This window comes from Sus scrofa, chromosome 9 (genome assembly GCF_000003025.6).
Source record: "Sus scrofa isolate TJ Tabasco breed Duroc chromosome 9, Sscrofa11.1, whole genome shotgun sequence".
NCBI classification, from domain to species: Eukaryota; Metazoa; Chordata; class Mammalia; order Artiodactyla; family Suidae; genus Sus; species Sus scrofa.
The window spans coordinates 5,373,390-5,399,746 of record NC_010451.4 but is presented as its reverse complement, the minus strand read 5'-3'; the positions used below and the strand labels follow the sequence as shown (position 1 = coordinate 5,399,746).

General features: G+C 38.9%; 3 protein-coding genes across 3 annotated transcripts; 1 reads left to right on the top strand and 2 right to left on the bottom strand.

The window, feature by feature from the left end:
• LOC100514670 (olfactory receptor 51F2-like) lies at positions 4,524-13,802 on the top strand. Its single transcript, XM_021062238.1, is given in 3 exon segments — positions 4,524-4,552; positions 7,787-8,235; positions 8,238-13,802. Coding segments are annotated over 3 exon segments (969 nt in total). The 3' UTR covers positions 8,729-13,802.
• On the bottom strand, positions 14,766-16,734 carry LOC102165268 (olfactory receptor 51F2-like). Its single transcript, XM_021062237.1, is given in 4 exon segments — positions 14,766-15,223; positions 15,226-15,264; positions 15,267-15,953; positions 16,629-16,734. Coding segments are annotated over 4 exon segments (1,110 nt in total). The 3' UTR covers positions 14,766-14,945.
• Positions 20,772-25,032, bottom strand: LOC102165149 (olfactory receptor 51F2-like). Its single transcript, XM_021062407.1, has one exon. The coding sequence runs from the start codon at positions 24,093-24,095 to the stop codon at positions 23,151-23,153; it is 945 nt and encodes a 314-aa protein (XP_020918066.1). The 5' UTR covers positions 24,096-25,032; the 3' UTR covers positions 20,772-23,150.

Here is a 26,357-nt window from a genome sequence, read left to right as displayed (position 1 = left end):
CACACTGCCCAACATAGTACAAAATACAGGAGCTATAATGATGAAGAATGATCCATCTGCCAGTAGCTTATTTAGTTGGAGAGACATATTTTCAAAGAACACACAGTGGAATAACCACTGTTTTGGATGTTTAAATGAAAAAAGGTTGTGACTCTAGAAGAAGTAATTTCTTCTGACTTGACTTGGTGAAGGTGATGCCACCTGATATTTCTTAATGTCACTACTTAATGTTTACATGTAATGCTTACATAGAAATAAATGAAATGTTGAATTTTTCACAACTAAAGACTGAGCAATCTCCACCCAAATGAACTGTAAAGCTTACAAAAGATACCCTACTCCAGAAGAAAAAGAGGAGGCCACATCAAGAGGTAGGAGGGCTGATTTCGTGATATAAACAACCCCATACCTCCCGGGTGGGAAGCTCCACAGACTGGAAACTAACTGGTTCACAGAGACTCACATACAGGAGTGAGAGTTCTGAGCCCCACATCAAACCCTCATGTGTGGGGACCTGGCACTGGGAGAAAGAGCCCCTGGAGCATCTGGCATTGAAGGCCAGTGGGGCTTGGGTGCAGGAGCTCCACGGGACTGGGGGAAACTGAGACCACATTCTTAAAAGGTGCACACAGACTTTCACGTGCACTGAGTCCCAGGGCAGAGTGAGGTCTTCATAGGAATCTGGTTCAAACCTGACTGCAGTTCTTGGAGGACATCCTGGGAAAAAGGGGTGAATGTGGTTTGTTGTGAGGGAAGGACATTGAAGGCAAAGCTCTTGGGAATATTCAGCAGCTGCCTTTCTCTGGAGGGGGCCATGTGGGGAAAATTTGGCCCCACCCGTCAGTCAGCCTGAGAAGCCCCAGGGCAAACAACAATCCAGGTGGCATCACAGCCCCACCCTTCAGAAAACAGGGTACCTAAAGACCCCTCAGCCACACAGCTACCTCTAATCCCATCCAGAGACTAAGCCCCACCCACCAGAGGGATAGGAATTGCTCCACCTACCAGGGGCAGGCACCACTCCTTCCCATCAGGAAGCCTACACCAAGCCCCCATACTGACTTCAGCCACAAGGGGGGCAGACATCAGAAGTAAGAGAGGCTACAACTCTATTATCTGTACAAAGGTCACCACACCAAAAACCTATAAAAATGAAAAGACAGAGAACTATAACTCAGATGAGGGAGAAAGGAAAAAACCTAGAAAAACAGCTAAGTGATCAGGAGATTCTCAGCCTCCAGGAAAAAGACTTTAGACTGTTGATGCTGAAGAAGATGCAAGACATTGGAAATAAACTGGAGGCAAAAATGGATCACTTACAGGAAACACTGAGCAAAGAGATACAAGATATCAAACTTAAGAAGAGATGCAAAATACAATAACTGAAATAAAAAACTCACTAGAAGCAGCCAACAGCAGAATACAGGAGGCAGAAGAATGAATAAGTGAGGTGGAGGACAGATTAGAAGAAATTACAGGTGCAGAACAGAAAAGAGAAAAAAGATTGAAAAAAAATGAAGAGAGTCTCAGGGAACTCTGGGACAATGTGAAACGCACCAACATCTGTATTATAGGGGTGCCAGAAGGAGAAGAGAGAGAGAAGGGGACAGAAAAAATATTCCAAGAGATAATAGCCCAAAACTTCCCTCACATGGGAAATGAACCACTCACTCAAATCCAGGAAGCACAACGAGTACCATATAAAATAAACCCAAGGAGGAACACACGGAGACACATAATAATCAAACTGACCAAAATGAAAGACAAAGAGAAAATCTTGAAAGCAGCTAGGGAAAAGAAACAAGTAACATACAAGGGAACCCCAATAAGGCTATTGGCAGATTTTTCAACAGAAACTCTGCGGGCTAGAAGGGAGTGGCATGATATACTTAATGTGATGAAAGGAAAAAACCTCCAACCAAGATTACTCTACCCAGCAGGCTCTCATTCAGATTTGAAGGAGAAATCAAAACCTTCACAGATAAGCAAAAATTGAGAGAATTCAGTGACACTAAACCGGCCTTACAACAAATACTAAAGGATCTTCTCTAGGCAGAAAAGACAAGACAGCAACAGGAAACAAAAATTCCACAAATGACAAGCCTCACCAGTAAAGATATATATACAGTAAAGATACGAAATCATCCATGCACAATTATACCATCAAAATCAGAAATCATGAGAAGAGGTGGGTACAAATGCAGGACACTGGAGATGAACTTGCAATTAAGAGAACAACTTAAAATAATCTCATATACATATAGACTCTTATATCAAAACTTCAGAATAACTGCAAACCAAAAATACAATTGATATACAAACAAGGAATCTCTGGAGAAGAAATATATCTCATAGTAAATAAGTGCATAATCCACCATGAAGGGGGGGTCATTTGACATCATTCTTGGAATGCTGAAGTCTTCTTAGATCTCATTCTGATTTCCTCTCCATCAAAGAATTTATGATAATTATAATTAAATAATGCAACTGTACAATTAAATAATACAGTTCTGCAATTGTATTATTAATAACCATTTCTCTCCATGGTACAATGTAAGGTCTATAATGTCTTGTTTATCACATCACCTAGAATGGTGTAATGCCTATATTGATGAATCAATAAGATGTAACAAATTGTGAGGACATATTTATATAATTACATTGTTTTTTAACCAATTTATGCATTTTATATTTTACTTATTTTCAGAGGGTGTATTATTAAGTTATTCTTTTTATTATACTATATAAAATATTTAATGGTATATAAGGCTTTCTTTATAAATTTTAGTTGCATAATATAACAATTTTAATATAATGCTAATTTTAAAGAAAAATTGAAATGTAATAGATAATACTAAATAGTAAGGATGAAAGCCATACAAAATAAGATAAAGTATAGAATAAATTTCCTATTTGTCTCAGCATATTTTCCATTCCACTTCTCCAGAGGGAGTCACTTAATCTCTTTCTTAAGATCCATGTTATAATAATCTGTGTGAATGCAATTGTGTTTAAATGTATGTATTTTATTCTGTAAAAAATAAAAATGAAATTTCAGACTAAAAAAATCTGTGTGAATAATTGTGTTTATATGTATTTTATTCTGTAAAAAAAATAAAAATAAAATTACAAAAAAAAGAAATAAATGAAATGTTGAATTTAGAAAGAGTTCAGTGGAGTAACTAAAGGGTCTAAAGAATATAGGCTAATTCAAGAGGCGTGAGATGGAGACGAATTAAGTAAAGCATTGCAATGTGAGAGAATTTGTATTTGGTAGTTTGGTGAAGTAGAAAAAGCCCACGTTGACTGTATCAAAAGGTTCCTGGGTTAGGGAGAGGACTGGGGGTGGTTAAAGTAGATTTGGGATATCCTTGACTTCTGCAATAAAGAGACAGAGTTCTGACTTCATGTTGAAGGCAATGAAGAGCTCTGGATAAGGAGTGATGTGAATATGTATTTTTGAGAGACCACTTTGCATCAATACAGAGAAAGTTTGTAAACACTTGAAACTCAGGGAAGGTAAATTGCTTATGAAAATATTGCTAATTACCTGAAAAACTGGTGAGAGTGTTAATTATGTAAGGTATTGACGATGGAACTGGAAGATGAGGATGGTCAATCAAAGAGTACTGAAATGAGCCAGAAAGACAAAGGCAAATACCATATGCTATCACTTATAACTGGAATCTAATATCCAGCACAAATGAACATCTCCTCAGAAAAGAAAATCATGGACTTGGAGAAGAGACTTGTGGCTGCCTGATGGGAGGGGGAGGGAGTGGGAGGGATCGGGAGCTTGGGCTTATCAGACACAACCTAGAATAGATTTACAAGGAGATCCTGCTGAATAGCATTGAGAACTATGTCTAGATACTCATGTTGCAACAGAACAAAGGGTGGGGAAAAAAATGTAATTGCAATGTATACATGTAAGGATAACCTGACCCCCTTGCTATACAGTGGGAAAATTAAAAAAAAAAAAAAAGAGTACTGCAGAAGCTGAATCTACGAACGTCTAAAGATTAGATGGCCTAGACGGTTATGGTAGGCAGAATTCCAAAAGGGCCCCCGATGTGCCTGCCTCTTACACACTTGTTCAGTACAAAACCCACCTTTGAGTCTGAATGGACCTATCAATGTCACAGGATATTACTTCTCTTCTTGTGTTATAATATATGGCAAAGGGAGTTTACAGATATTAATAAGATCCATGGTTACTTGACTTTGAATTAATAAAAAGCAAGATTATACTAGGTGGGCCTAACCTAGTTAGGTGTGCCTTTAAAAGAGACAAAAAGAAAAATAAAAACAGAAAAAAAGTGGAGAGATTCTTCTTCTGGATTAGAAGAGGCAAGATGGGATGTTGTGAGGTCCACATGGTTGAGAATGAGAGGAGTCTCTGGGAGGTAAGAGCAACTCCAGTCCCCAGGCAGTAAGAAAGTGGAGACTGGAACTCTATCCCACAAGGAACTACCTCTGCCAAGAACCTGAATGAGTCTGGAGGAGGGCCCTGAGCTCCAGAGATGAACACAGTACTGGTGGAAGCTCATGAGTATGTCTCAGTCCAAGAACAAAACAGACTTCAACTCTAGATGTGAACCATTAAAGAGCTGTAAACCCTTTAAGTTTAAGAAGTGGGGACATTTAATAAGTTGTTCATGAAGAGAAGGAGAAGCATGCAACAGGAAGACAGGGTTAATAAGAAATCAGTCCCTTCCTTCCTTCATTCTAACAAATTGTTTTGGTTGAGGAAGAAATTAGAATGTTTACAGACTGTGGTAATGCTACAAAAGAAAGAGAATACAAATTTTTTTTTCAAAAAAAGAAGGAAAAATTGTTGGGATTACTTCACAGTACAAAAAGAGGTATATTCTTTCTTTGCTTATTGTTTAAAAAAACCCACATTTTAACCCTTTGAATGGTGATAAAATTATTCCATACTGGATCCTGGTTACCTTTGAGTATTACCTTTTAACACTCTACATCTCATACTTCAGTGGCATTTTGAAAATATCTGAAACTGTGTAACTTTAAACAATCCTTAGACTTTTTTTCATGGTGATTTTTACTTTGGCTTCTGCACAAGTAATCTTCTTGTTCTCAAGGAAGTTCCCTTTCTTTTAACCCTTCCCCCACAGGAGTTTCTAATATATAAGTGAGAAAGATAATACTTCCATCTCTTTTGTCAGCTATGAGATAATAAGATACGTGGATAAGTGAGGAGGATATGTAGAGAGAAGTGGTAAAGACAGGGAGATAGTGACATCAACCTTACAAATGTTTTCTCAGGTCAGTCTCCCAAAGCAACAGAAATAAAAGCAAAAATAAACCAATGGGACGTACTAAAAATGACAAGCTTTTGCACAGCAAAGGAAACCATAAAAAAAGACAACTTATAGAATAGGAGAAGATAGTTTCAAAAAAATGCAACTGATAAGGGCTTAATCTCTAAAATATTCAAACAACTTATACAACAAAAAAGCCAACACCCCAATGGAAAAATGGGCAAAAGAGCTGGATAGACATTTCTCCAAGGAAGATATACACATGGCCAGCATGCACAGGAAAAAGATGCTCAACATCACTGATTATTAGAAAAATGCAAATCAAAACTACTGTGAGGTACGACTTACACCAGTCAGAATGGCCATCATTAAGAAGTCCACAAATAACAAATGCTGGAGAGGGTGTGGAGAAAAGGGAACCCTCATGTACTGTTGGTGGGAATGTAAGCTGGTACAACCACTATGGAAAACAGTGTGGAAGTACCTTAGAAAACTATACATAGAACTACCATATGACCCAGCAATCCCACTCCTGAGCATATATCTGGACAAAACTTTTCTTGAAAAAGACACATGCATCCGCATGTTCATTGCAGCTCTATTCACAATAGCCAAGATATGGGAACAACCTAAATGTCCATTGACAAATGACTGGATTAGGAAGAGGGGTATATATACACAATGGACTACTACTCAGCCATAAAAAAGAACAAAATAAGGCCATTTGCAGCAACATGGATGGAACTAGAAACTCTCCTACTGAGTGAAGTAAGTCAGAAAGAGAAAGACAAATACCATATGATATCACTTATATCTGAAATCTAATATATGGCACAAATGAACCTTTTCACAGATAAGAAAATCATGGACATGGAGAACAGACTTGTGATTGCCAAGGGGGAGGGGGAGGGAGTGGGATGGATTGGGAATTTGGGATTAATAGATGCAAACTATTGCCTTTGGAACAGATTAGCAATGAGATCCTGCTGTATAGCACTGGGAACTATATCTAGTCACTTATGATGGAACATGATAATGTGAGAAAATAGAATGTATACATGTATGTGTGACTGGGTCCCCTTGCTGTGCAGCAGAAAATCGACAGAGCACTATAAGCCTGATATAATGAAAAAAATCAATATAAAATTTAACAAAAATTAAAAAAAGAAAGGGAGCTAAACGATTATATAATATTTTAACTTTAAGTTGTAATAGCCAATATGTAGTGAACTTTTAAAAATTATTGAAGTATGGTTGATTTACAATGTTGTGCTAATTTCAGGTATACAGGAAAGTGTTATATGTATATTATATATATTCTTTTTCAGATTCTTTTATATTATAGGTTATTACAAGATATTGAACATAGTTCCCTGTGCTATACTGGTCCTTGTTGGTTATCTGTTTTATATGCAATAGCATATATGTGGTAATCCCAAACTCCTATTTATCCCTCCCCACTCACCCTTTGGTAACCATAAGACTGTTTTCTATGTAAGTGTGAGTCTGTTTCTGTCTTGTAAATAAGTTAGTTTGTTAGTTTGTTTCATTTTGGTGAATTTTGTATCATAGATAAGTACCCTTCAGAACTTTTCACATGCATTAACTAATTTAATCTTTACAATCATCCTTTGGGTTAAGCATATCAGTATTACATAGAGATGGAGTAATTCAGGCACACACAGTAACTTGTCATGTGGATAACTCAGCCAATAAACACATTTTGTCCATGTTTGAACATATTAAAGTTTAGAATATGCAACCCTAAAATATTGATTTGATACGCCAAAAAATGAACATTTCAAAATATCCATAATATTTACTTTTGAGATCTTCTATACACAAATTGTTCTGTTTGTAACTGTCTTGATTGCTTTTACTCATTTTGTGGTATTAAATTTAATTAGATACAGTTCAAGTTATGATATTGCAAATAGACTGTATGTTTATATAAGATAACATAACAACCACTAGTAGGGGCTGAACAAATGTTAGTTACTTATTAAGATTGAAGATATTCAACCTGCTTGAAAGAAAGTATCCAGGAGATAAAGCGTGGATTCCTTTTTTTGGGCCACCAGAAGCTAACTTACTTTATTTACTATGTCAGAATCATTGCATATACTGTTTGCTATTCATTTAAAATTTCATTCAACTCTATAGACAGACTTCAACAAATATTTAATGGCTGTCTACCACATGAAGTCAGGAAGTGATGGATAAAATCTCACTCAACAGACATGAATTTAAATAAGACTGGTTGTTACGACATTTGTTTGTAAACAATGTCTATGTCCTCCCACACTTGTTCATTTATTGTTTTTTGCTCCTTTATTAGATGTGTAGTTTTTTGTGTGTGAATCTTCATGAATGCTTAATATAATATAGATGTTGTTCCCTTATAAATAGTTACTTGGTAAAATAATTTCATGTTGAATACATAAAAATTGCATATAATTTATCATTACATATAATTTATCAGTTTGAGTTCAATGTGTCAGTTTTAAACATACCACATCCTCTTCCATCACTTCCCTGCTGACTGGTGCTCCTGGGCTGGGAGCCTTCCACACCTGGATCCCCACTGCCTTCTGCTTTCTCTGTGTGACTGCTCTCTCAGGAAACAGCCTGATTCTCTTGGTCATTGTCACCCAGTCGAGCCTTCACGCACCCATGTACTACTTCCTCTGCATGCTGTCCACCACTGACCCAGGCTTGTCCGTTTCCACCCTGGTCACCACGATGGGCATATTCTGGTTCAATGCCAGGGAGATCGCCTTTAATGCCTGCTTGTCACAGATGTTCTTTATTCAACTCTGCACTGCCACGGAATCGTCCGTGCTGTTGGCCATGGCCTTCGATCGATTTGTGGCCATCTCTAATCCTCTTAGATGTGCCTTTATCTTAACTGATCTTAAAATGGCACAGATTGGAGGGGCCATCATCACCAGGGGATGCTAGCACTGACTCCTATGGTGGTGCTGCTTGAACAACTGTCCTTCTGCTGCAGCCTCGTGCTCCACCACTCCTCCTGCTTCCACCCTGACGTGATGAAGCTCTCGTGCACAGACACCACAGTCAACAATGCAGCTGGGCTGACTGCCCTGATCACCCCTGCTGGAGTGGACTCAGTCCTCATTATCCTCTTTTACGTTTTGATCATTAAGACTATCCTCAGCATCGCACCCCCGGAAGAGAGGAAGAAAGCCTTCGGCACATGTTTCTCCCACATTGAGGATGCTGCTCTTTCCTGTATTCCATTGATCAGCCTGTCCTTTGTTCACAGATTTGGGAAGCGAGCCCCAGCCTATGTACATACTCTGATTGCTAACACCTACCTGCTGATCCCTCCTGTAATGAACCCCATCATCTACAGTGTGAAGACGAAACAGATACGCAGAGCTGTGATAGAAGTTCTCCATCCTGGTGCAGCAAAGAATTAAATGGGTTTTCAGTTTTATTTTTCCCTAATTCTGGCATTGTATAGATGAGTAAAATGCCATCTAGAAGGCAACATATTGAGACTCATGCTTGGAATTAAAGCATCCCAGAAAGCCACTAAGCTTTAAGGGAGACGATTCCGGGCTAAAAGAGATAAATTTAGGCTGGGAATTCTCTTTTACTATTTTCCTCAGATAACCACAATGATTTAATATTTCCTCATCAAGATGAAAAATTTATAATGACCAAGATAACCTATGACCCAGCTTCAGTTTCAAATGTGGAATTATTTTGGGTTTTTTTTTTTTTTTGAGACAAGGATGGGAATACAGTGTGTATTAACAATTGTAAATTACTGAATTTTAGCATATAAATCTGGCACATATAACTGACATTGTCCATAATTATGGAATTATTCCAAATATTTTTACTTTTCCGTCTCTTACATCCCTGACTTTTAGCATAATAGCTGGTGTCATCATCAATACACATTTTACTGCTTTGACAGTAATCTAAACTGTTTGTCAAATATTATTCCTTTCCCCTACCTCTTTATGAAAGATTTCTAGCACAATTTTTCTGAGAAAATAACTCTGCTTAATTTAACTCCAATCTGTATAGTTTCTTCAGAAGTACTGTTATTCTTGACGCTTAATAAATCTGTTCTTGGTTTTAGCAAATATCATCTGGAAATACAGTAATTTTTCTTGAATTCCCAAGTTTAACATGTACCTAATATGGACAGAATTTAATTCGGTTGGATTTGTGTTGCTATATCTGGACCCTCTCCTCAAGGACAGTTCATGTGGGTTTGTTAGCCACGCTCTAGATAGGAAAACACAGATTATGCCAGTGTTTAAGCCTGGGAGTATTTAATCCAAAGATCTGGATACACAGGTATTAGATGACTGAAATGACACAAAGGGAACACAAACACAGTATGGAGATAAGAACTGTAGGATGTCACTCATAGCAGGACCGCTCATAGAACTGGGACTCAGATTCCTAAAAAGGGGTCCACTGTGTCTGGTTCTGTTTCTCTCTAGGGAGTATGATGAGATTTGTGCTGGGAATGTCAAAACATTGAAACTGGAAACTGGATTCCATACCAGTCAGCAAAGAACTGCTGCTGTCTTGGCACTGACAGGAGGAGCAAGGCAACGGTGGAGATGCTTGTCCTTGCAGTTGCCTCCCTCTAGCATCCTCCGATTAACAGCATATATCAGGGAACCCTGCTGGAAAACAATGATTGTGGTTCATGGTTCTCTGTCTTCTTGACAGCAGCAGAGCATAGAGAATGGTGGTTTTGCCGAGACACAATATCGTCACCACTGGCACAGTGGGGTCAGGTGCACATAACACAATCAAGCTTGATACGGCCCTTACAGGAGTCCTCTTAGTTGCTCTAATCTGGACTGCCGATAATAACAGGAACTAGTAACTATAGGCAAATAAGTACTTCCACAGTTCACCAAATATTTCTACATATAATCTTCTGGAATGCTGCTAATCGGTAATTCCCAGGAAACGCTGTACTTGAACTACTCTTCAGACTAAATGAGCCTAAATGACATAAGCAGAACATTCTACTCAACAGAGGCAGGCAGGATATATATTCTTCTTAAGCATGCAAAGAACATTCTCCAGGACAGGTCACCCAACAAGCCTCAACAGAATTACCTGTCAGACCTGCTTGGGGATCCTAAGGTTTTCACAGATCTTTTGGATGGATGCGACTGCTCACACACCTTATTTCCCCTTGGGGGTAGTGGTGGTGGGACGAATCTTCAGATTGCATGTCTTCTCTCCATTCTACAGAGCCAGGCTGACTTTTGCTAGCCTCCCACTTAATTTCCCTAGGGTGGTGTTGATAGTTCAACTCTGTGTGCTTTCTCTCAGTCCTGCAGAGTCCAGCCAGCTTTCCGCGTGTGCGCACTGGCCACCTGCAAAAGCTCACACCCTCTGCCTGTGGGGACGCACACAGGGAGCTGGCTATGGAGGGTGTACGGTAAGGCACACGGACCACTGGGAAGTACCATAGGTCAGATAGGGGGTCTGAAGTGAGGCATCTCCAGTGGTTTGTGGGCAGGCTTCCTAGTGGATTCTGCAAAGTAGATAATAGGATCTGCATGCCTTCTGTGAGTTCCAAGCCTGGGATGCTGTGCTCCCACCTCTCCCTGTGTCTCAGTCGTGCGGATCACTTCAGTATCCTGGGGGAGGTGAGAAAGACACGGGCCTCCTTGGCAGCATCCTGTGTAGATGGGGCAGCCGGGTGTTCCCTCGCTACCCTCTCACTTTCCCCTGTGGAAGAGGGGGTCTCTCCTGGCGCTGAGCCGGGCTGCTCCGGGGTAGTGTGATGCAAGAAAAATGCAACTGTTCTCTTCTTCAATGCATCTATTCTTGGATTTTTTTGCTGGAATTCCTCTACTGAACTCAGAGACTCTACCACAGGTACTCTTGTCTGTGGGTGGTTATCAAAGTTCAGGGCTCTTTGAAAAGCACATGGTAGCAAACTCCTATTCCACCCTTTTGTTCACATTCATAGTCTTGACCCAGGGCTATGCTGTCTTTCTGCAACTCTGTCATAATGCAGTTCTAAGAGATCTGGAGCAGTAGGACATCCCCCAAAGTATGACACTTGCCCACTGTATTGATGAAATGATGAAACCATAAACATGTGGGATGGACAAGAAGTAGCTAGCAACACATGCACTCCAGAGGGAAATCAGCCTGGAAATATAGAGGTCTGACACATCAGTGAAACTTTGAATGACCCAGTGTTCTAGAGTATGCTAGGATATCTCTTGCATAGTAAAGGAAAAACATTGTATTTTGCTTTCCAAAGCAAGAAAGATACCCAATGCTTAGCAGGCCCCTTTGGGTTCTGGAGGCATACCCTCTTCCATCTCTCCCCATCTCTCCCTGCACACTGGCAGGTGTGCACCTGGCTGACATTGAAATTTTCTGGAATACCCGGAGAGTGTTTGACATGTGTATACATTTCCCATTAGAGTTAGTTTATCTGGGTACTTCTGAGTGAAGGTGAAAGGTCTACTTGTTCACAAGACTATGGTAAAAAAATCAGACTCTGGTCAGGTCATGCCCTAACATGCGAAGACAGGCGACAGCAGCTCTGCTCCCCCCACCATCTCCCCTCACATTTATGCTTCTGGGGTGTACGTGAAGGTGCTCTTGGAGATGCTACATGTATGATATGGGGACACTTTCAAAATATTCAGACTTAATATTCTATGACTTAATTCAAATGTTAAAGTGAGTGCTCTGCACATACGTGTAGCTATTTCCTGTCAATTTGTAGCTGCCTGATATGCTGTATTTAGGAACATGTCAGTGTGTGATCTAAGTATTTATGAGTTTCCACTGATATTTTCAAGGGTAGTGTTTCCATTCTCTATTGACTTACTGCCTTCGGTATTGTGGGGGAGGATGAGATATCCTGCCATGGGGAGGGACACACGCTATTCGGTCTTCATCTGGTCCTACAGGTTCACTGTCCCTTGATATTGCCAGAGTTCAAGTGCAGACTTGCCTCTGGGGCGGGACAATTCGTATTCATTTTTTTCCCACCATTAAGCAAAGTTCTCTGAAGCCTAAAATATGGCATAAAGAGGGTCAGGTTAGGGTTAGAAGTAAAGTCGCTGATTATTCTGATGGAGTCCAGCAACTCAGAACCCGGGCCATCCCCTCGGGCAGTCTAAACCTTCTTTTCGACATGCTCCTGAACTATTTACAGTTTTATCTATCAATGTTTTTTATTTTTATTCTATCTTTCATGGATCCCCCACATGTACAGATCACAGATTGTACTTGTATTTATATTCTGGTGCCACGATTAATTTAACTTTTATTTCAAACACATTTTCTCCTTTTTCTATGGTGGAAGCAGTTCAGACATGTATCCTCTCTCCACCTTCCTTATGTATTTCCAGTCCTCTTTTTTCATTGTGGCCGTTTTGTGATACAATTCACATACCATACAAGTTACCTACTTAATATGGAAAAGTTTAATGCTTTTAGAATATTCACAGAGCCGTGCAACGATCACTACAGTTCACTCTGGGATATTTGTTATGGAACACCCTACCCAGGAGCAGCCACGTCTCAGTCCCTTCCCTCTCCCCCAGCCCTGGGGAACCTCTAATCTACTTTGTGTCTCTGTGGATGTGCCTATTTGGGACATTTCATATAAACTGAATCCCATAGGATTCAGCCTTTAGTTACTGGCTTTTTTCACTTAGCATAATCTTTCCAAGGTTCATCCATTTTGTGGTCCATGTAAACACTTCACTCTTCTTCACTTGCAACTAATGTTCCATTGTAGGAATCCGTCATGCTGTGTGGACATTTTTTAGTTGATGGACATTTGGGTGACAGCACCATTTGTGGAAAATGAACTTTCATGATACCTGTGTCAAAAACCAATTGACCAGAAATGGGAGGTTTTACTTCTTTACTCTCAATTCATTGAACTAAATGACTATCGCATGCCAGTATGACACTGTCTGTATGACTGCAGTTGTGTAGTACATTTTGAAATTAAGTATGAATCTTCTAATTTTGCTGATTCTTCAGGATGATCTTTGCTATTCTGGGTGCCTTAAAACTTCGTGTGTATTTAGAAATCAGCTTGTCAATTTATTTAAAGAAACAAACCTGAATTTCGATTGGGATTTCATCATACCTAAGAACCAGTGTGGGAAGTATAGCCATACTAACCACATTAAGTCTTAAAATGCACGAACATGACATATCTTTTCATCTGTTTATGACTTCTTTAATTTCTTCGAGCAGTGTTTTTGTGCACAACGTGCTTGGCGTGCAGGTTTGCACCTCCTTAGCTAAATGTATTTCCAAGTAGTATTGTTCTTTTAGATGCTATTGTAAATGGAATTTTCCCCCCTAATTTCTGCTTTGGTTTGTTCTTTGCTAGTGTATACAAATACAATATATTTTCAATTTATTGATCTGATTTTCAGCAACTTTTTTTTTTTTTTTTATTTTTGCTTTTTAGGTCTGCACCCATGGCATATGGAAGTTCCCAGGCCAGGAGTTAAATCCGAGCTACAGCTGCCAGCCTACACCACAGCCATAGCAAGGCCGCATCCAAACAGCATCTGTGACCTACACCACAGCTCACGGCAGTGCCAGATCCTTAACTGACTGAACAAGTCCAGGGATTGAACCTGCATCCTCATGGATACTAGCTGGATTCATTTCTGCATTGCCACAACAGGAACTCCCTGATTTTTGGCAACTTTGCAGAGGTCATTTATTAGTTTTAATAATTATAAAATATATTTATTCGTGATGATTTTTGTACAACTATAAGTGTAATAATATTCATCGAGTCATCAAAAAATTATAAAATATATTACTTAGCCTCTTCTATACAAAAATTCAGATTATATGCGGTAACATGGATAACTTGGAGGGTATTATGCTAAGTGAACTAAGTTGATGGAGAAAGATAAATATGCATGATACCATCCATATGTAGAATCTAAAAAATACAACATAGTAAATATAATAGAAAAGAAATGCACTCACAGATATAGAGAACAAACTGGTAGTTACCGGGGGGGAGAGGCAATATGGGGAAGGTGGATTAAAAGGTACAAAGTATGACATATAAATAAGCAACACGGATATATTGTACCACACAGGGAATACAGCCCATATTTTTTAATAACTTTAAATAAAGTATAACCTTTAAAAATTGTCAATTGGAGTTCCCGTCGTGGCGCAGTGGAAATGACTCCCAACTAGGAACCATGAAGTTGTGGATTCGATTCCTGGTCTCGCTCAGTGGGTTAAGGATCTGGCGTTGCCCTGAGCTGTGGTGTAGGTCACAGACGCAGCTCAGATCCCCGGTTGCTGTGGCTGCGGTGTAGGCCGGCAGCTCTAGCTCTGATTCGACCTCTAGCCTGGGAACCTTCATATGCTGTGGGTGCAGCCCTAAAAAGCAAAGTAAGTAAATAAATAAATATTGTGAATCACTATATTGTACATCAACTGCCATTCAATGAAAAATAAATAAAATTTTTAAAAGTAAAAAAATAATTTTCTACCAAACCGTATCCCCCAGCCCACCCAACCTTCTACTTCTTTTCTTTTTTTTATTTTGAGTGACAGACCGAAGACACTATAGGTCTTAGAAGTCATAACTAAGGTGCAGATTTTACTGCAGAGCTGTGAAAGTCACACCTCAGATCGCTTGGGAAAGAGGGCTTTTTTAACGGCTCTACGGATCTGCTTGGTTTTTACACTATAGATAATGGGGTTCATCACTGGCGGAATGGGCAAATACGCATTGGCCATAAGAGTGTGTACATAAGGAGGGGCCCTTTTCCCAAACCTGTGGACAAAGCACAAGCTAATAAGAGGGATGCAGAAGACAGCCACGGCACCGAGGTGGGAGGTACAAGTGCTAAAGGCCTTACGTCGCTCCTCTGGGGAAGCGATGCTTAGGATGGTCCTAAGACCAGGACATAGGAGAGGGGAATAAAGGCAGAGTCCACCCTGCAGTCACGAGGAGGGCAGTGAGTCCTGAGACACTGTTGATCTTGTTGTCTGAACAGGAGCGTTGGATTATATCCGGATGGAGACAGAAAGAATGATGGAGCACGTGGCTTTTGCAGAATGACAGATGTTTAAGAAGTAGGGCCAGAGGCATTAGGATCACTGTCCCCCTGGCAAGGATGGCAAACCACACGTTGACGATTCTGGACTCAGTCAAAATGGTAGCATATCTCAGTGGGTTACAAATAGCAACGAAGTAGTCGAAGGCCATTGCCAGGAGCACTGAAGACTCCATGACCATGAAGAGTTGAATGAAGAATGTCTGGGCAACACAGGCATGGGAGCTGATCTGTCTTGTGTCGAACCAGAATATGCCCAGCGTAGTGACCAGCGTAGAAATACACAGTCCCAGGTCGGTGGTTGAGAGCATGGCGAGGAAATAGTACGTAGGTTCATGGAGACTGGACTCAGTGATGGTGACAAATAGGATTAAACTATTTCCAGAGAGGGAAGTTATGTACAAACAGCAGAAGAGGATGGAGATCCAGCCACGGGCAGCTCCCAGACCTGGAACGCCCGTCAGGAAAAAGATCAGAGGAGAGGAAGTGATGTAGGAGAAGGTGACATAATTACTATGGAAGAATAGTGGGGTTGCAACAAAATGTCCTAGAATGAGAGATGACAACACTATTCAGTAATTTCATTGTGACTCCTATTAACAACAGTTAGAGAAATCAAACTGGAGATTATCCTTATGACTTTAGCCTCTCTTTTTTTCCTCCCCAATTTTTCTTTTTTTTTTTCCTGTATTGAACTTATCCCCCATGATTCTTGTTTCCTGATTTACAATAGAGAAAAGGGCTTTTTTTTTTTTTTAATCTTAGGATTCGTTTTGTCATCTTCCACTTTGACCCTAAGCATTGTCTTTCTTTGCAATCCCCACACTGAGGGAGAATCAGATTAAGATAATCTGAAAATACCAAGAATTTAATTTAATGGAGACCTCAAAATAATATTAGGTTTTAAAGATAAGATTCATTATTTAACTAAAAATATGCATATGCTAGAAAATTGTGTTAACACTATTGCATTATTGTGGAATTTTATAATATATTTAAAAATATGTAGCCTTTTCAGGAAGTAATTCTATTTAAAGAAATAATTTTATACCATTGAAATATCCTATTAACTATTTCTTGGTCAATGAATCTCACTCCTGATTTGCTAGGGCTGTTTCTGATCTTTTTGTTTGTTGGTTTGTTTCTGATCTTGATTTTTTTTTTCTTTTCTCATCTGTTGTCACTGTAGTTGTATTGATACATGTTAAAGAAAATTCTCTGTAATGTCACCTTCAGCAAGTACTCCTTTCAGAAGCAACTGTATCACGTTCCAGGGCTAACAGGGACCTGGGTGTGTGGAGACCTGATTTTAGATGCTTCGCTCTCCAGCCTGGTGTTGTTGCAATCATTGTCCACTGTTTACTTGCCACAGCCTCAGAACAAGATTCATCAAGGTAAACAACACACCTGAGTGTCCAGCTCCACCAGTGGGTAGTATCTGAAATGAGACTTACAGTTATGTAGGCGAGGTCCTGGATACGTCTTCTCCTCGTTCCTTTTTCCTTTCTCATATTGACTCAACCCCTTGATCTAGTCCTTTGTGTGCTGGAAAGTCTTGCTAAGATCCTCGCTAAGCCAATATGGTGGTGTTCTGTTCTTAATTTTCTTCTCTTTGGCCTCTGGGAGACTGGACGATGTCTTCATTGGCCCAGGCATTGGTTGGAATCCCACTGACCACTCATGAACATTCAACTACGATGCTCCAACCACTTGGTTTGGCGAATATACTCCTGCAGCTGTGTTAGTAAAATACTCAGGCTCCAAATCTTAGTTTGGGACACTTCTTGTCACTATGTGTTGTGTTGCTGACTACTTTTATTTTTAATCCTCAGCTATTATTGCTGTCCAGTTGCAAATTTTATTCCTGTTCTTACAGGCTACAGAGATCCTAACATACCTTACATCTGAGGCTGCTCACTTTGGATTCAGAATAGCCACATGCCTTTGGTCTTGTCATTTAATATTAGTATTAAGGTGACTGAATGAACAATTTACATTATTGTTTTCTTATTCTATGTAATTGCCATTTAAAAAGACATCACAGAAACATGTGTATGGGCACTGCTTAATATCTTAGCTGTATGAGAGATTATGCGAGGGACTCCGATGAACAAAGTTTCAAGTGCACATTTTAGTGACTATGGAATAGTTACTAGGCTGATCATAAGGTGATTCATGTTCTCTTGACTTTATACTTATTTGACTTAAAAACATATTAAGTGAAATCAATGGAATAAAATCAAATTAATTTAAATTGAATCAATAACAAATAATTAAATCAATTTCTCAGTTTCCTGGCATCATTCAAAAATTAATATGCAAAAAGTTTTAAAATCAGAGGACAGATTATTTTTGATAACTTTTTCTCATTGGTGAATTGGAGAATGATAATAACTATAGTTACTTTGAAAGAAGTTAAGACCTATCATTTAAAGAATCCCACAGTGATACTCTGTGCTTTAAGGGAATTATTTAATTTAAAAATCATCTTGTATGTAAGATTCAGGTTTTTCATCCAGGAAAGTAAAAACTAGAGGGAGGAACTTTGCAGTATTTCACAGAGTGGAAAAGCGAGGCTTTGAATACCATTTTTATAAATTTAAAATCTGCTAATGTTCCACCATGGTACATATCAATGTTTCTCAATAGTGGTAAATTGGTAGAAGGACATATAAAAAAATAAACTTTTATGTTAATATATACTTGCACGTTACTAAAATATCAAGTATTCGTGTGTGTGTGTGTGTGTGTTTAACAGCCATACGCTATTATCTTTCCTGTCTCTAACAGTCATATAAATGCACAGGCACTAGTGTTTAAAGCACCTGGTGTTTTGAAAGATTTGCTTTTCATGTTCTGATTTTTTTTTTCCTCTTTTTAGAGCTGCACCACAGCGTATGGACATTCCCAGTCTAGGGCTCTAATCGGAGCTATAACCGCTAGCCTACACCTCAGCCACAGCAACGCTGGATTCTTAACCCACTGAGCGAAGCCAGGGGTCGAAGCTGCGTCCTCACGGATACTAGTTGGACTCATTTCTGCTGAGCCACAACGGGAACTCCATGTTTTGATTTTTACTGCTCTATTTAAAACTTATTTCCTTGTCAACATTCAAGGGAGATTTGAGCATACAACCCTAGAAAGCTCATAGTCTGTGCTTCACTTAAAGAAATCAAATCTTGCTTTTTATGGCAGAATTATACATTCATTACTCAAAGTGAATTTTGGGGCTATTTGGATTCTCCATGTCTAGCACCATGAATAATAAACTTTAGATATTTTATTTTATCTAGGGACTCATAGTCAGATTTCAGATTGGCCACATAACCTGGAAACCTGGATTTCAGAATTTCACTGTTTATAAATTTTTTCAGAATGGAGATTCAGGGCATTGGAGAGAATCTCCGTTCCTCATTTCTAAGCTGTGCTGAAGACAGTAAAATGCTAGGACCTTCCCTGCTGTACATTTTTAAATCAAAGGCAATTCCACATCTTGTGTTTGCATGGCTGTTATAATTTCCTCTTAGAAATACTTCCTCTGATGAAGCCAAATCTCTTGCTGCAAAATGAGTGCACAAAACCCTTCTAACATGGATGCATACCCATTGTCTCTCTCATGCTCTGTACTTACATCAAGAGAGGAGGATGAGGAAGAGACAGGGCTGTGAGGTCCCCTTCAGCTCCCAGAGTGGAGGTTCTCTACGAAGAACTCACTCACAGGAGAGTCATTTACCACCAGAAAACCTATTCCTAAGGGATCTCGTGGCCAATTGTACTTGCTTGTGTTGGCTTTGTGCTTCAGAGTCACACTAATGCTGCTTGCACTCCCATGTGGTTTACTGCACTGCAATTGCCAAAGTGGTTTTCTTTTTGACTTGCCATAATTGATATTGGAATCATATGCCAGGAAAATGTAAATATTGAACAAACATGAAAAGGGTATGAATGTAGTTTCCACACCTGCTTTGGGAAAAAAGAATCACCCTCCTGTACCAGGATATTAGATTCAGTTGTTCCACAGACAGAAAGCCTTAAAGATGATTCCCCCTGCCCCATAGGCAGAGATCAAAACAAATAAATTTTAGTTTGCTGATAAAGCTATAATGGAAAAAATAAAAATCATTATATGTAAAAAAGGAAAACGTATAAGAAAATAAACGAATGCAAATTAAAAAAGAAGAAACAACAGAGATGGTACAATGCCTGGTGTGCTTTGTTATAGCTCAGTGGCTCTCCAAATTGTTATAAATACAGATTCTTAAGCAAGAACTAATAAAATAAAATATTTTGAAGTGGGGTTGAGGAACTGAATTTTTTTGTAGATTTTATTTTTCAGTTTTAGGTTTATAACAAAATTTAGTGGAAATTACACGGTTCCCATACACTCCCCACTCCAGCACATGAGCAGCTTCCTCCACCACCAACATTCCCCCACCAAAGTGATATATTTGTTACAATCACTAAGCCAACACTGAACATCATTATCACACAGTGTCCATAGTTTGCATTAGGGTTTGCTCTTGGTATGGTGCATTCTGTGGATTTTGACAAATGCATAATGACTTGTTTCACCATCATAGTATCATATAGAATAGTTTGGCTACCCTGAAAATCCCATTTCACCTATACATCCTTCCCTGGCCCCAACTCCTGTCCCCATGTTTTTATGTTTCCCACAATGTCATATAGTTGGAATCATAAACTATGTAGCCTTTTCAGATTGATTATTTCACTTAATAATATCCATTTATTTCTCAATATCTTTTTGTGGCTTGATAGCTCATTTTAGAATCCATTGTATTAATGTACTAGAAATATGTGCTTTTTTTTCTTTCCTTTTAGGGCCACACCTGCAGCATATGGAAGTTCCCAGGCTAGGGGTTGAATTAGAGCTGCAGCTGCTGGCCTGTACCACAACCACAGCAACACCAGATCTGAGCCATGTCTGCCATCTGCACTGCAGCTTGCAGCAATGCTGGATCCTTAACCCACTGAGTGAGGCCAGGCATCCAACCCACATCCTCATGGATACTGCTTGGGTTCTTAACCTGCTGAGTGACAATGGGAACTCCAAGAATCTGATGTTTAACAAAAGCCCCATCAGTTATTATGTATCTGGCCCTGTGTTGTAATTTTATGGACTGGCCTTTGGAAAATACATTACAGACAGAGGTAGCTTTTTGTAAATTTTAATATCAGTTAAGCTGTATATAGTGGACACTACATTGTCATTGACTTGCATTATTAATTCAAATAATATACCACTTTTACTTACTTTTATTTTTATTTTTTTTTTTGGCTTTCTCTGTGGCATGTAGAAATTCCAGGGCCAGTGATAAAAGCCATGCCACAGCAGTAACCCAAGCCACTGCAGGGAAATGCTGGATCCTTAACCCACTGTTCCACAAGAGAAATCCTTATTTCTCATTTTTAACTTGCTCTTATCAGTTTGGCTTTGCCTCTTTGTATCTATTTCTATGTCAGGTGATTTGTGACTTCATACCATTGTTGTAATAAAGCAGAATTACCATTATAAGTTCTTTGCAATTTGAACTATTCAACATTAGTGCCCTTTACTAAGTTTTCTTGAAAGTGGGTACATCTGTAATAAACATTTTAATGCAAGTACATTTTTGCATTATATTCCTTACTAAGCAATAGGCTCACTTACAGCAAGAAGCTGATCTTGTTGATATTTATAGTCTCAATATCAGCCCTAAAACCTGTTTCATTATAGGTACTAGATACATGTTGTTGTTGAAAAAATAATAAGGGTATAATTTGGGATGGTCATGGCCCTGGTTTTATCCTTTTTATTTTCAAGTCTGTAGGACTCAGAGCTGATGCTGCCTCATATGGTGCAATGTGCCACTGTCTTATCATCTTCTGTGAAGAAGTGAGTGTGTGAAGTCAGGCGGGACAAATCAGGCTAAATCTAGGGCGCTGGGGTGGCAATGAGCTAGAATAATTGTGGCAGAGTATTTTGACACTATGGTAGGTGTGAGTTGAGCCTAGGTAAGTAAATGTTAAGAGTGTTTCAAAGCATTTCTATGTCTATAAAATTAGCGATCCAAAGCTAGCGTACCACATAGAGATCAAAGATTTGTAGAGGAATAGACAATGGGGTTTGAAACCAGTTGGGGCTAATACCCAGGAAGGTGTTGAATAAAAGAGCTGAAGGAAGAGAGAGATAGGTAGGAATTCTGAGCAATGAGCAGGTTTCTCTACTTTGTTTCATGTAGTTCTCGAAATAAAAGTCAAATGTCCCTAGAAAATTGCATTTCTGTCTGAAATACAAATGATAAAGATATTTGCTTTAATTTTTATTTTATTCATATCTATGAATAGAAATTCATTAAAAAGTAAAAATAAAAATCAGGTTCACACAGAAGGTGGAAAGACTAGACTTGAAGGAATATATCAAGGAGGACTTTGGCTATTTCTATAAAGTCTTTTGTTAGTGAGAAGGTATCTAATATTTCTTATACAATTAAATTTAATTCAAAATCCTTTTAATCTTTTTTTTTCTGATCATTTGATGAAAAACAGAAAGGAGAGAAAGCATTGGACACCTAGAAACCTATAAGGAAATCATGATTTAGTTGAAAAGACTTTTAGTATTATAGATGGATATGAAGAGATATTTGGTGTTATAATAGATAAGAAATACAGATTTACTGCATGAAGGAGCAAAAGCTGAGTGAACATTTGAAGACAGTTTATAAGTTTTTGTCTTCTGCATTCATAAATTAAGAAAAAAACTTACAAAATAGCAGTAGTTCTAGGAAACCTTCCTGTTCCAGAAGAGAAATGACTTAAATTTTTCTTAGTCAAATTGTGCCTGATGCCAACTGGGATAAATTGCTAAGACTACAATCTCAGGTTCCAAAATAGCTCTTTCCCTATATGATTTGGAAAATCAGAACTATGATCAATTACTAGATAACACAGGAAGGAAAACTAGCATCAGTTATAAGAGAAATTTCTTATGTTATGCTACAGCCTTGTGGAAGTTACAATAGTTATATACAAATGTAGAGCCAAAAATACTTCTTTGGCTGTATTCAAAAGATACAGACAAAGCATTGGGAAAATCGAATTATAGAAAGATCAGATGTCATTGTTGTAATCATGAGAAATTTAATGAAGGTATTTAAAGACGAGCCTTGACACATAAGTAGAGTTTCAAATTGGAACGATGGATGTCAGGGTTGAAGTGGAATTCGTAGTAAAGCACCCAGTTAGAGAAGTTGCATGTACACAGTAGAAGAGTTAGCAGACTGATTTTCTCATACTTGTAGAACATGGAAAGAGAGAAAGGGGTAGATTAAACTTTAAAGGAAAATTGAACCTGAATTGCGAAGGACTTCATCATAGACAGGAGTTTTTGCTTCATTTAGGTGGTGTATGAGGAATAATACCCATGAAAGAGAGGTCTGTTGGTTTGTTTTAAATTTTTATTTGAGCTGGCTATTTGGAAAAGTAATTCAAAGTGAATGATAGGAGGTGTTGGGAAGAAATAGCATCGAGACAGGAGTTTCATTAGTCATCTGTAGGAATAGGATAAGTGACAGAGAGTGAGACTATGAATTATATTTTGGTGGTAGAAAAGATAAGCTTGTCTTAGGTGGGATTAACTTGATTTGGAGATGTTTGAATTGGATAGTACCTAGTTACATCCAACTGTAAAACTGCATTGGTCTCCAACTCTAATTTGTGGTCAATTTTCACTGACTTGGAAATAGGTCTTTGGGGGGCGGGAGTGTTAGATATGAGTTCTCTTGGAACACACAAGTTTGAGCATAGCTTTTTGAATCTGCTTTGTTTTCACACTATAGATGATGGGATTCATCACAGGAGGAATGAGCAAGTACATGTTAGCAATGAGTGTAGGCACATAGGATGGAGCTTGTTTTCCAAACCTGTGGACAAAAGACAGGCTGATCAAGGGGATGTAGAATATGGCCACAGCAGTGATATGAGAAACGCAGGTGCTAAAGGCCTTTTTCCTCTCCTCCGGGGATGCAATGTTGAGAACTGAGCGAATAATCAAGGCATAGGAAAGCAGGATAAAGACGGAGTCCACTCCAGCAGTAGAGATAATGGCAGTTAGTCCAAATGCGCTATTGACCTTTGTATCTGAACACGAGAGCTTCATCACATCAGGGTGGAAGCAGTAGGAGTGATGGAGCACACGACTGCGGCAGAAGGACAGACGCTTAAGAAGCAGGACTAGTGGTGTCAGAATGACTGTGCCCCTGGTGACGACTGCCAAACCAATCTGTGCAATCCTTGTGTGCGTTAGAACGGTGGCATATCTCAGGGGGTGAGAGATGGCCACAAAACGATCAAAGGCCATAGCCAGGAGCACCGAAGATTCCATGAAAGTGAAGAGGTGAATGAAGAACATCTGCGATACGCAAGCATTGAAGCTGATCTCCCGGGCATTGACCCAAAATATTCCCAGTACGGTCGCCAGCGTTGAGAGGCATAAGCCAATGTCCGTGGTGGACAACATGGAGAGGAAATAGTACATGGGCTCATGGAGGCTTGGCTCAGTGAGGACGATGAAGAGGATTAAGGTATTTCCAGAAAGGGCAGTTAAATAGAGGCAGCAGAAGGGGATGGAGATCCAGGCATGGGCCCATTCAAGCCCAGGAACTCCAGTCAAGAGGAAGGTGGGCAAAGTGGTGTTATGGAAAATTGGCATTGTGGTCTGCAGGAGCAGAATTCTCTTGTGAGACCTTGACTTTCTAAATTTAGAATTTTGAAATCATTTTTAGTTGACATTTAATACGCAATCAGTAGAGTGCACAAAGCATTGAATACAGCTCAATGAAGCCTGGCATCTATGTATACTTACGTGACCACTTCCAAGATCAACTGAGGCATCATTACCACCAACCCAGAAACCCTCCCAATGCCTCGTCCTCATGATTGTCCTCTCCTACAGTTGCCATTGTTCTGACTTCTATTACCATAACTACTTTTGTTTGTTCTTGATCTTGGCGTAAATAGAATCATGCAGTGTGTACTATTTGCATCTTGCTTCTCTCACTCAGTATTATGTCTATGATATTCATCACTGAATCAATATATTTAAGTTCAATTTAATTTCATCTTATTTAGCTAAATCTATTGGTATTTATCATTTATTATCTTGTACTCTTCCCAATATTTGTATTATATTTTTGTTCTTCAACTGGATTATAAACTTATTAATATTGACTCATCAGAATAAGGGGTTAATTTTAGCAAATCTTTGCTTCATAGAATTCTTTGCTTATAGTACTCTATATGTTTTTGCTAACCGATTTGTATTTTATTTGCCCTTCCTGAAATAGTCTAACTATAAGCAGAACTTTGCCTAAGACAATAATTGACTAATTTTGTCTTGGAATTTTAGAATTATTAAACTCAGATTCCAAGTGAAAATTCATTTTAACTTAGCAGGGGAACATCTCTGTTTCAGGGACTAGGTATACCTAAAAAACCACCCCAGATGATTTCAGTTCATCCTACCTCAAAACATGTATTTACTAAAGGGAACTAAAAGGAAGATGCTTCAGATCCCATAAGTCTGAAGCTTGATAGTATTCTTGATTTTTTTTTTTTTTTTGTCTTTTTAGGGCCACACCCTTGGCATATGGAGGTTCCCAGGCTAGAGGTCTAATTGGAGCTGTAGCTGCTGGCCTATGCTGGAGCCACAGAAACATGAGATCTGAGCCACATCTGTGACCTATACCACAGCTCACGGCAAGGCTGGATCCTTAACCCACTGAGGAAGGCCAGGGATCGAACCTTCAACCTCATGGTCCCTAGTTGGATTCGTTAACCACTGAGCCACCATGGGAACTCCAGTATTCTTAATTTGTAACATTAAAATACTGCCTCAATTACCATTATGGAGCCTGCCTCTGATGTGGTAAAAATCAATAAGGAAAACCTTTTGTAACATGTACACCCTGCTCCTTATGGGATTATTCAGATATATAATATGTGAATAATAAGCCCACATTCTATACAATGTTCCAAGCATTTTATGTAGATTATTTCATTTGATGGCAATCACATTAAATGTCAATGGACTGAATGCTCCAATCAAAAGACACAGAGTGGCAGACTGGATAAAAAAGCAAAATCCTTCCATCTGTTGTCTATAAGAAACTCACCTTAGGGCAAAGGACAAATATAGATTGAAAGTGAGGGGATGGGAAAAGATATTTCATGCCAAGGGACAAGACAGGAAAGCAGGAGTTGCAGTACTCACATCATACAAAATAGACTTTAAAACGAAGGCCATAAAGAAAGACAAAGAAGGACACTATTTAATGGCTAAAGGATCCATTCAAGAAGAGGTTATTACAATCATCAACATATATGACCCTAATATAAGAGCACCCAGATACATCCAACAAATACTCATAGACATAAAAAGAGAAACTGATGGGAATACAATCATAGTAGGAGATTTTGACACCCCACTCACATCTATGACAGATCCTCTAGACAGAAAATCAATAAGGCAACAGAGATCCTAAAGGACACAATAGAAAAGTTAAACTTAATTGACCTTTTCAGGATATTACATCCAAAAAAGCAGAATACACATTCTTCTCAAGTGCACACGGAACATTCTCAAGAATTGATTACATGTTGGGGCACAAAGCTAACCTCAACAAATTTATGAGTATAGAAATTATTTCAAGCATCTTCTCTGACCACAATGGCATGAAACTAGAAATCAACTACAGGAAAAGAAATGAGAAAAAACTTACTACATGGAAACTAAACAATATGCTATTACAAAACCAATGGATCAATGAGGAAATCAAGAAGAAAATTTAAAAATACCTTGAGACAAATGATAATGAAGAACCACTCAAAATCTATGGGATGCCGCAAAAGCAGTGCTCAGAGGGAAATTCATAGCAATACAGGCATTCCTCAAAAAAGAAGAAAAATCTCAAGT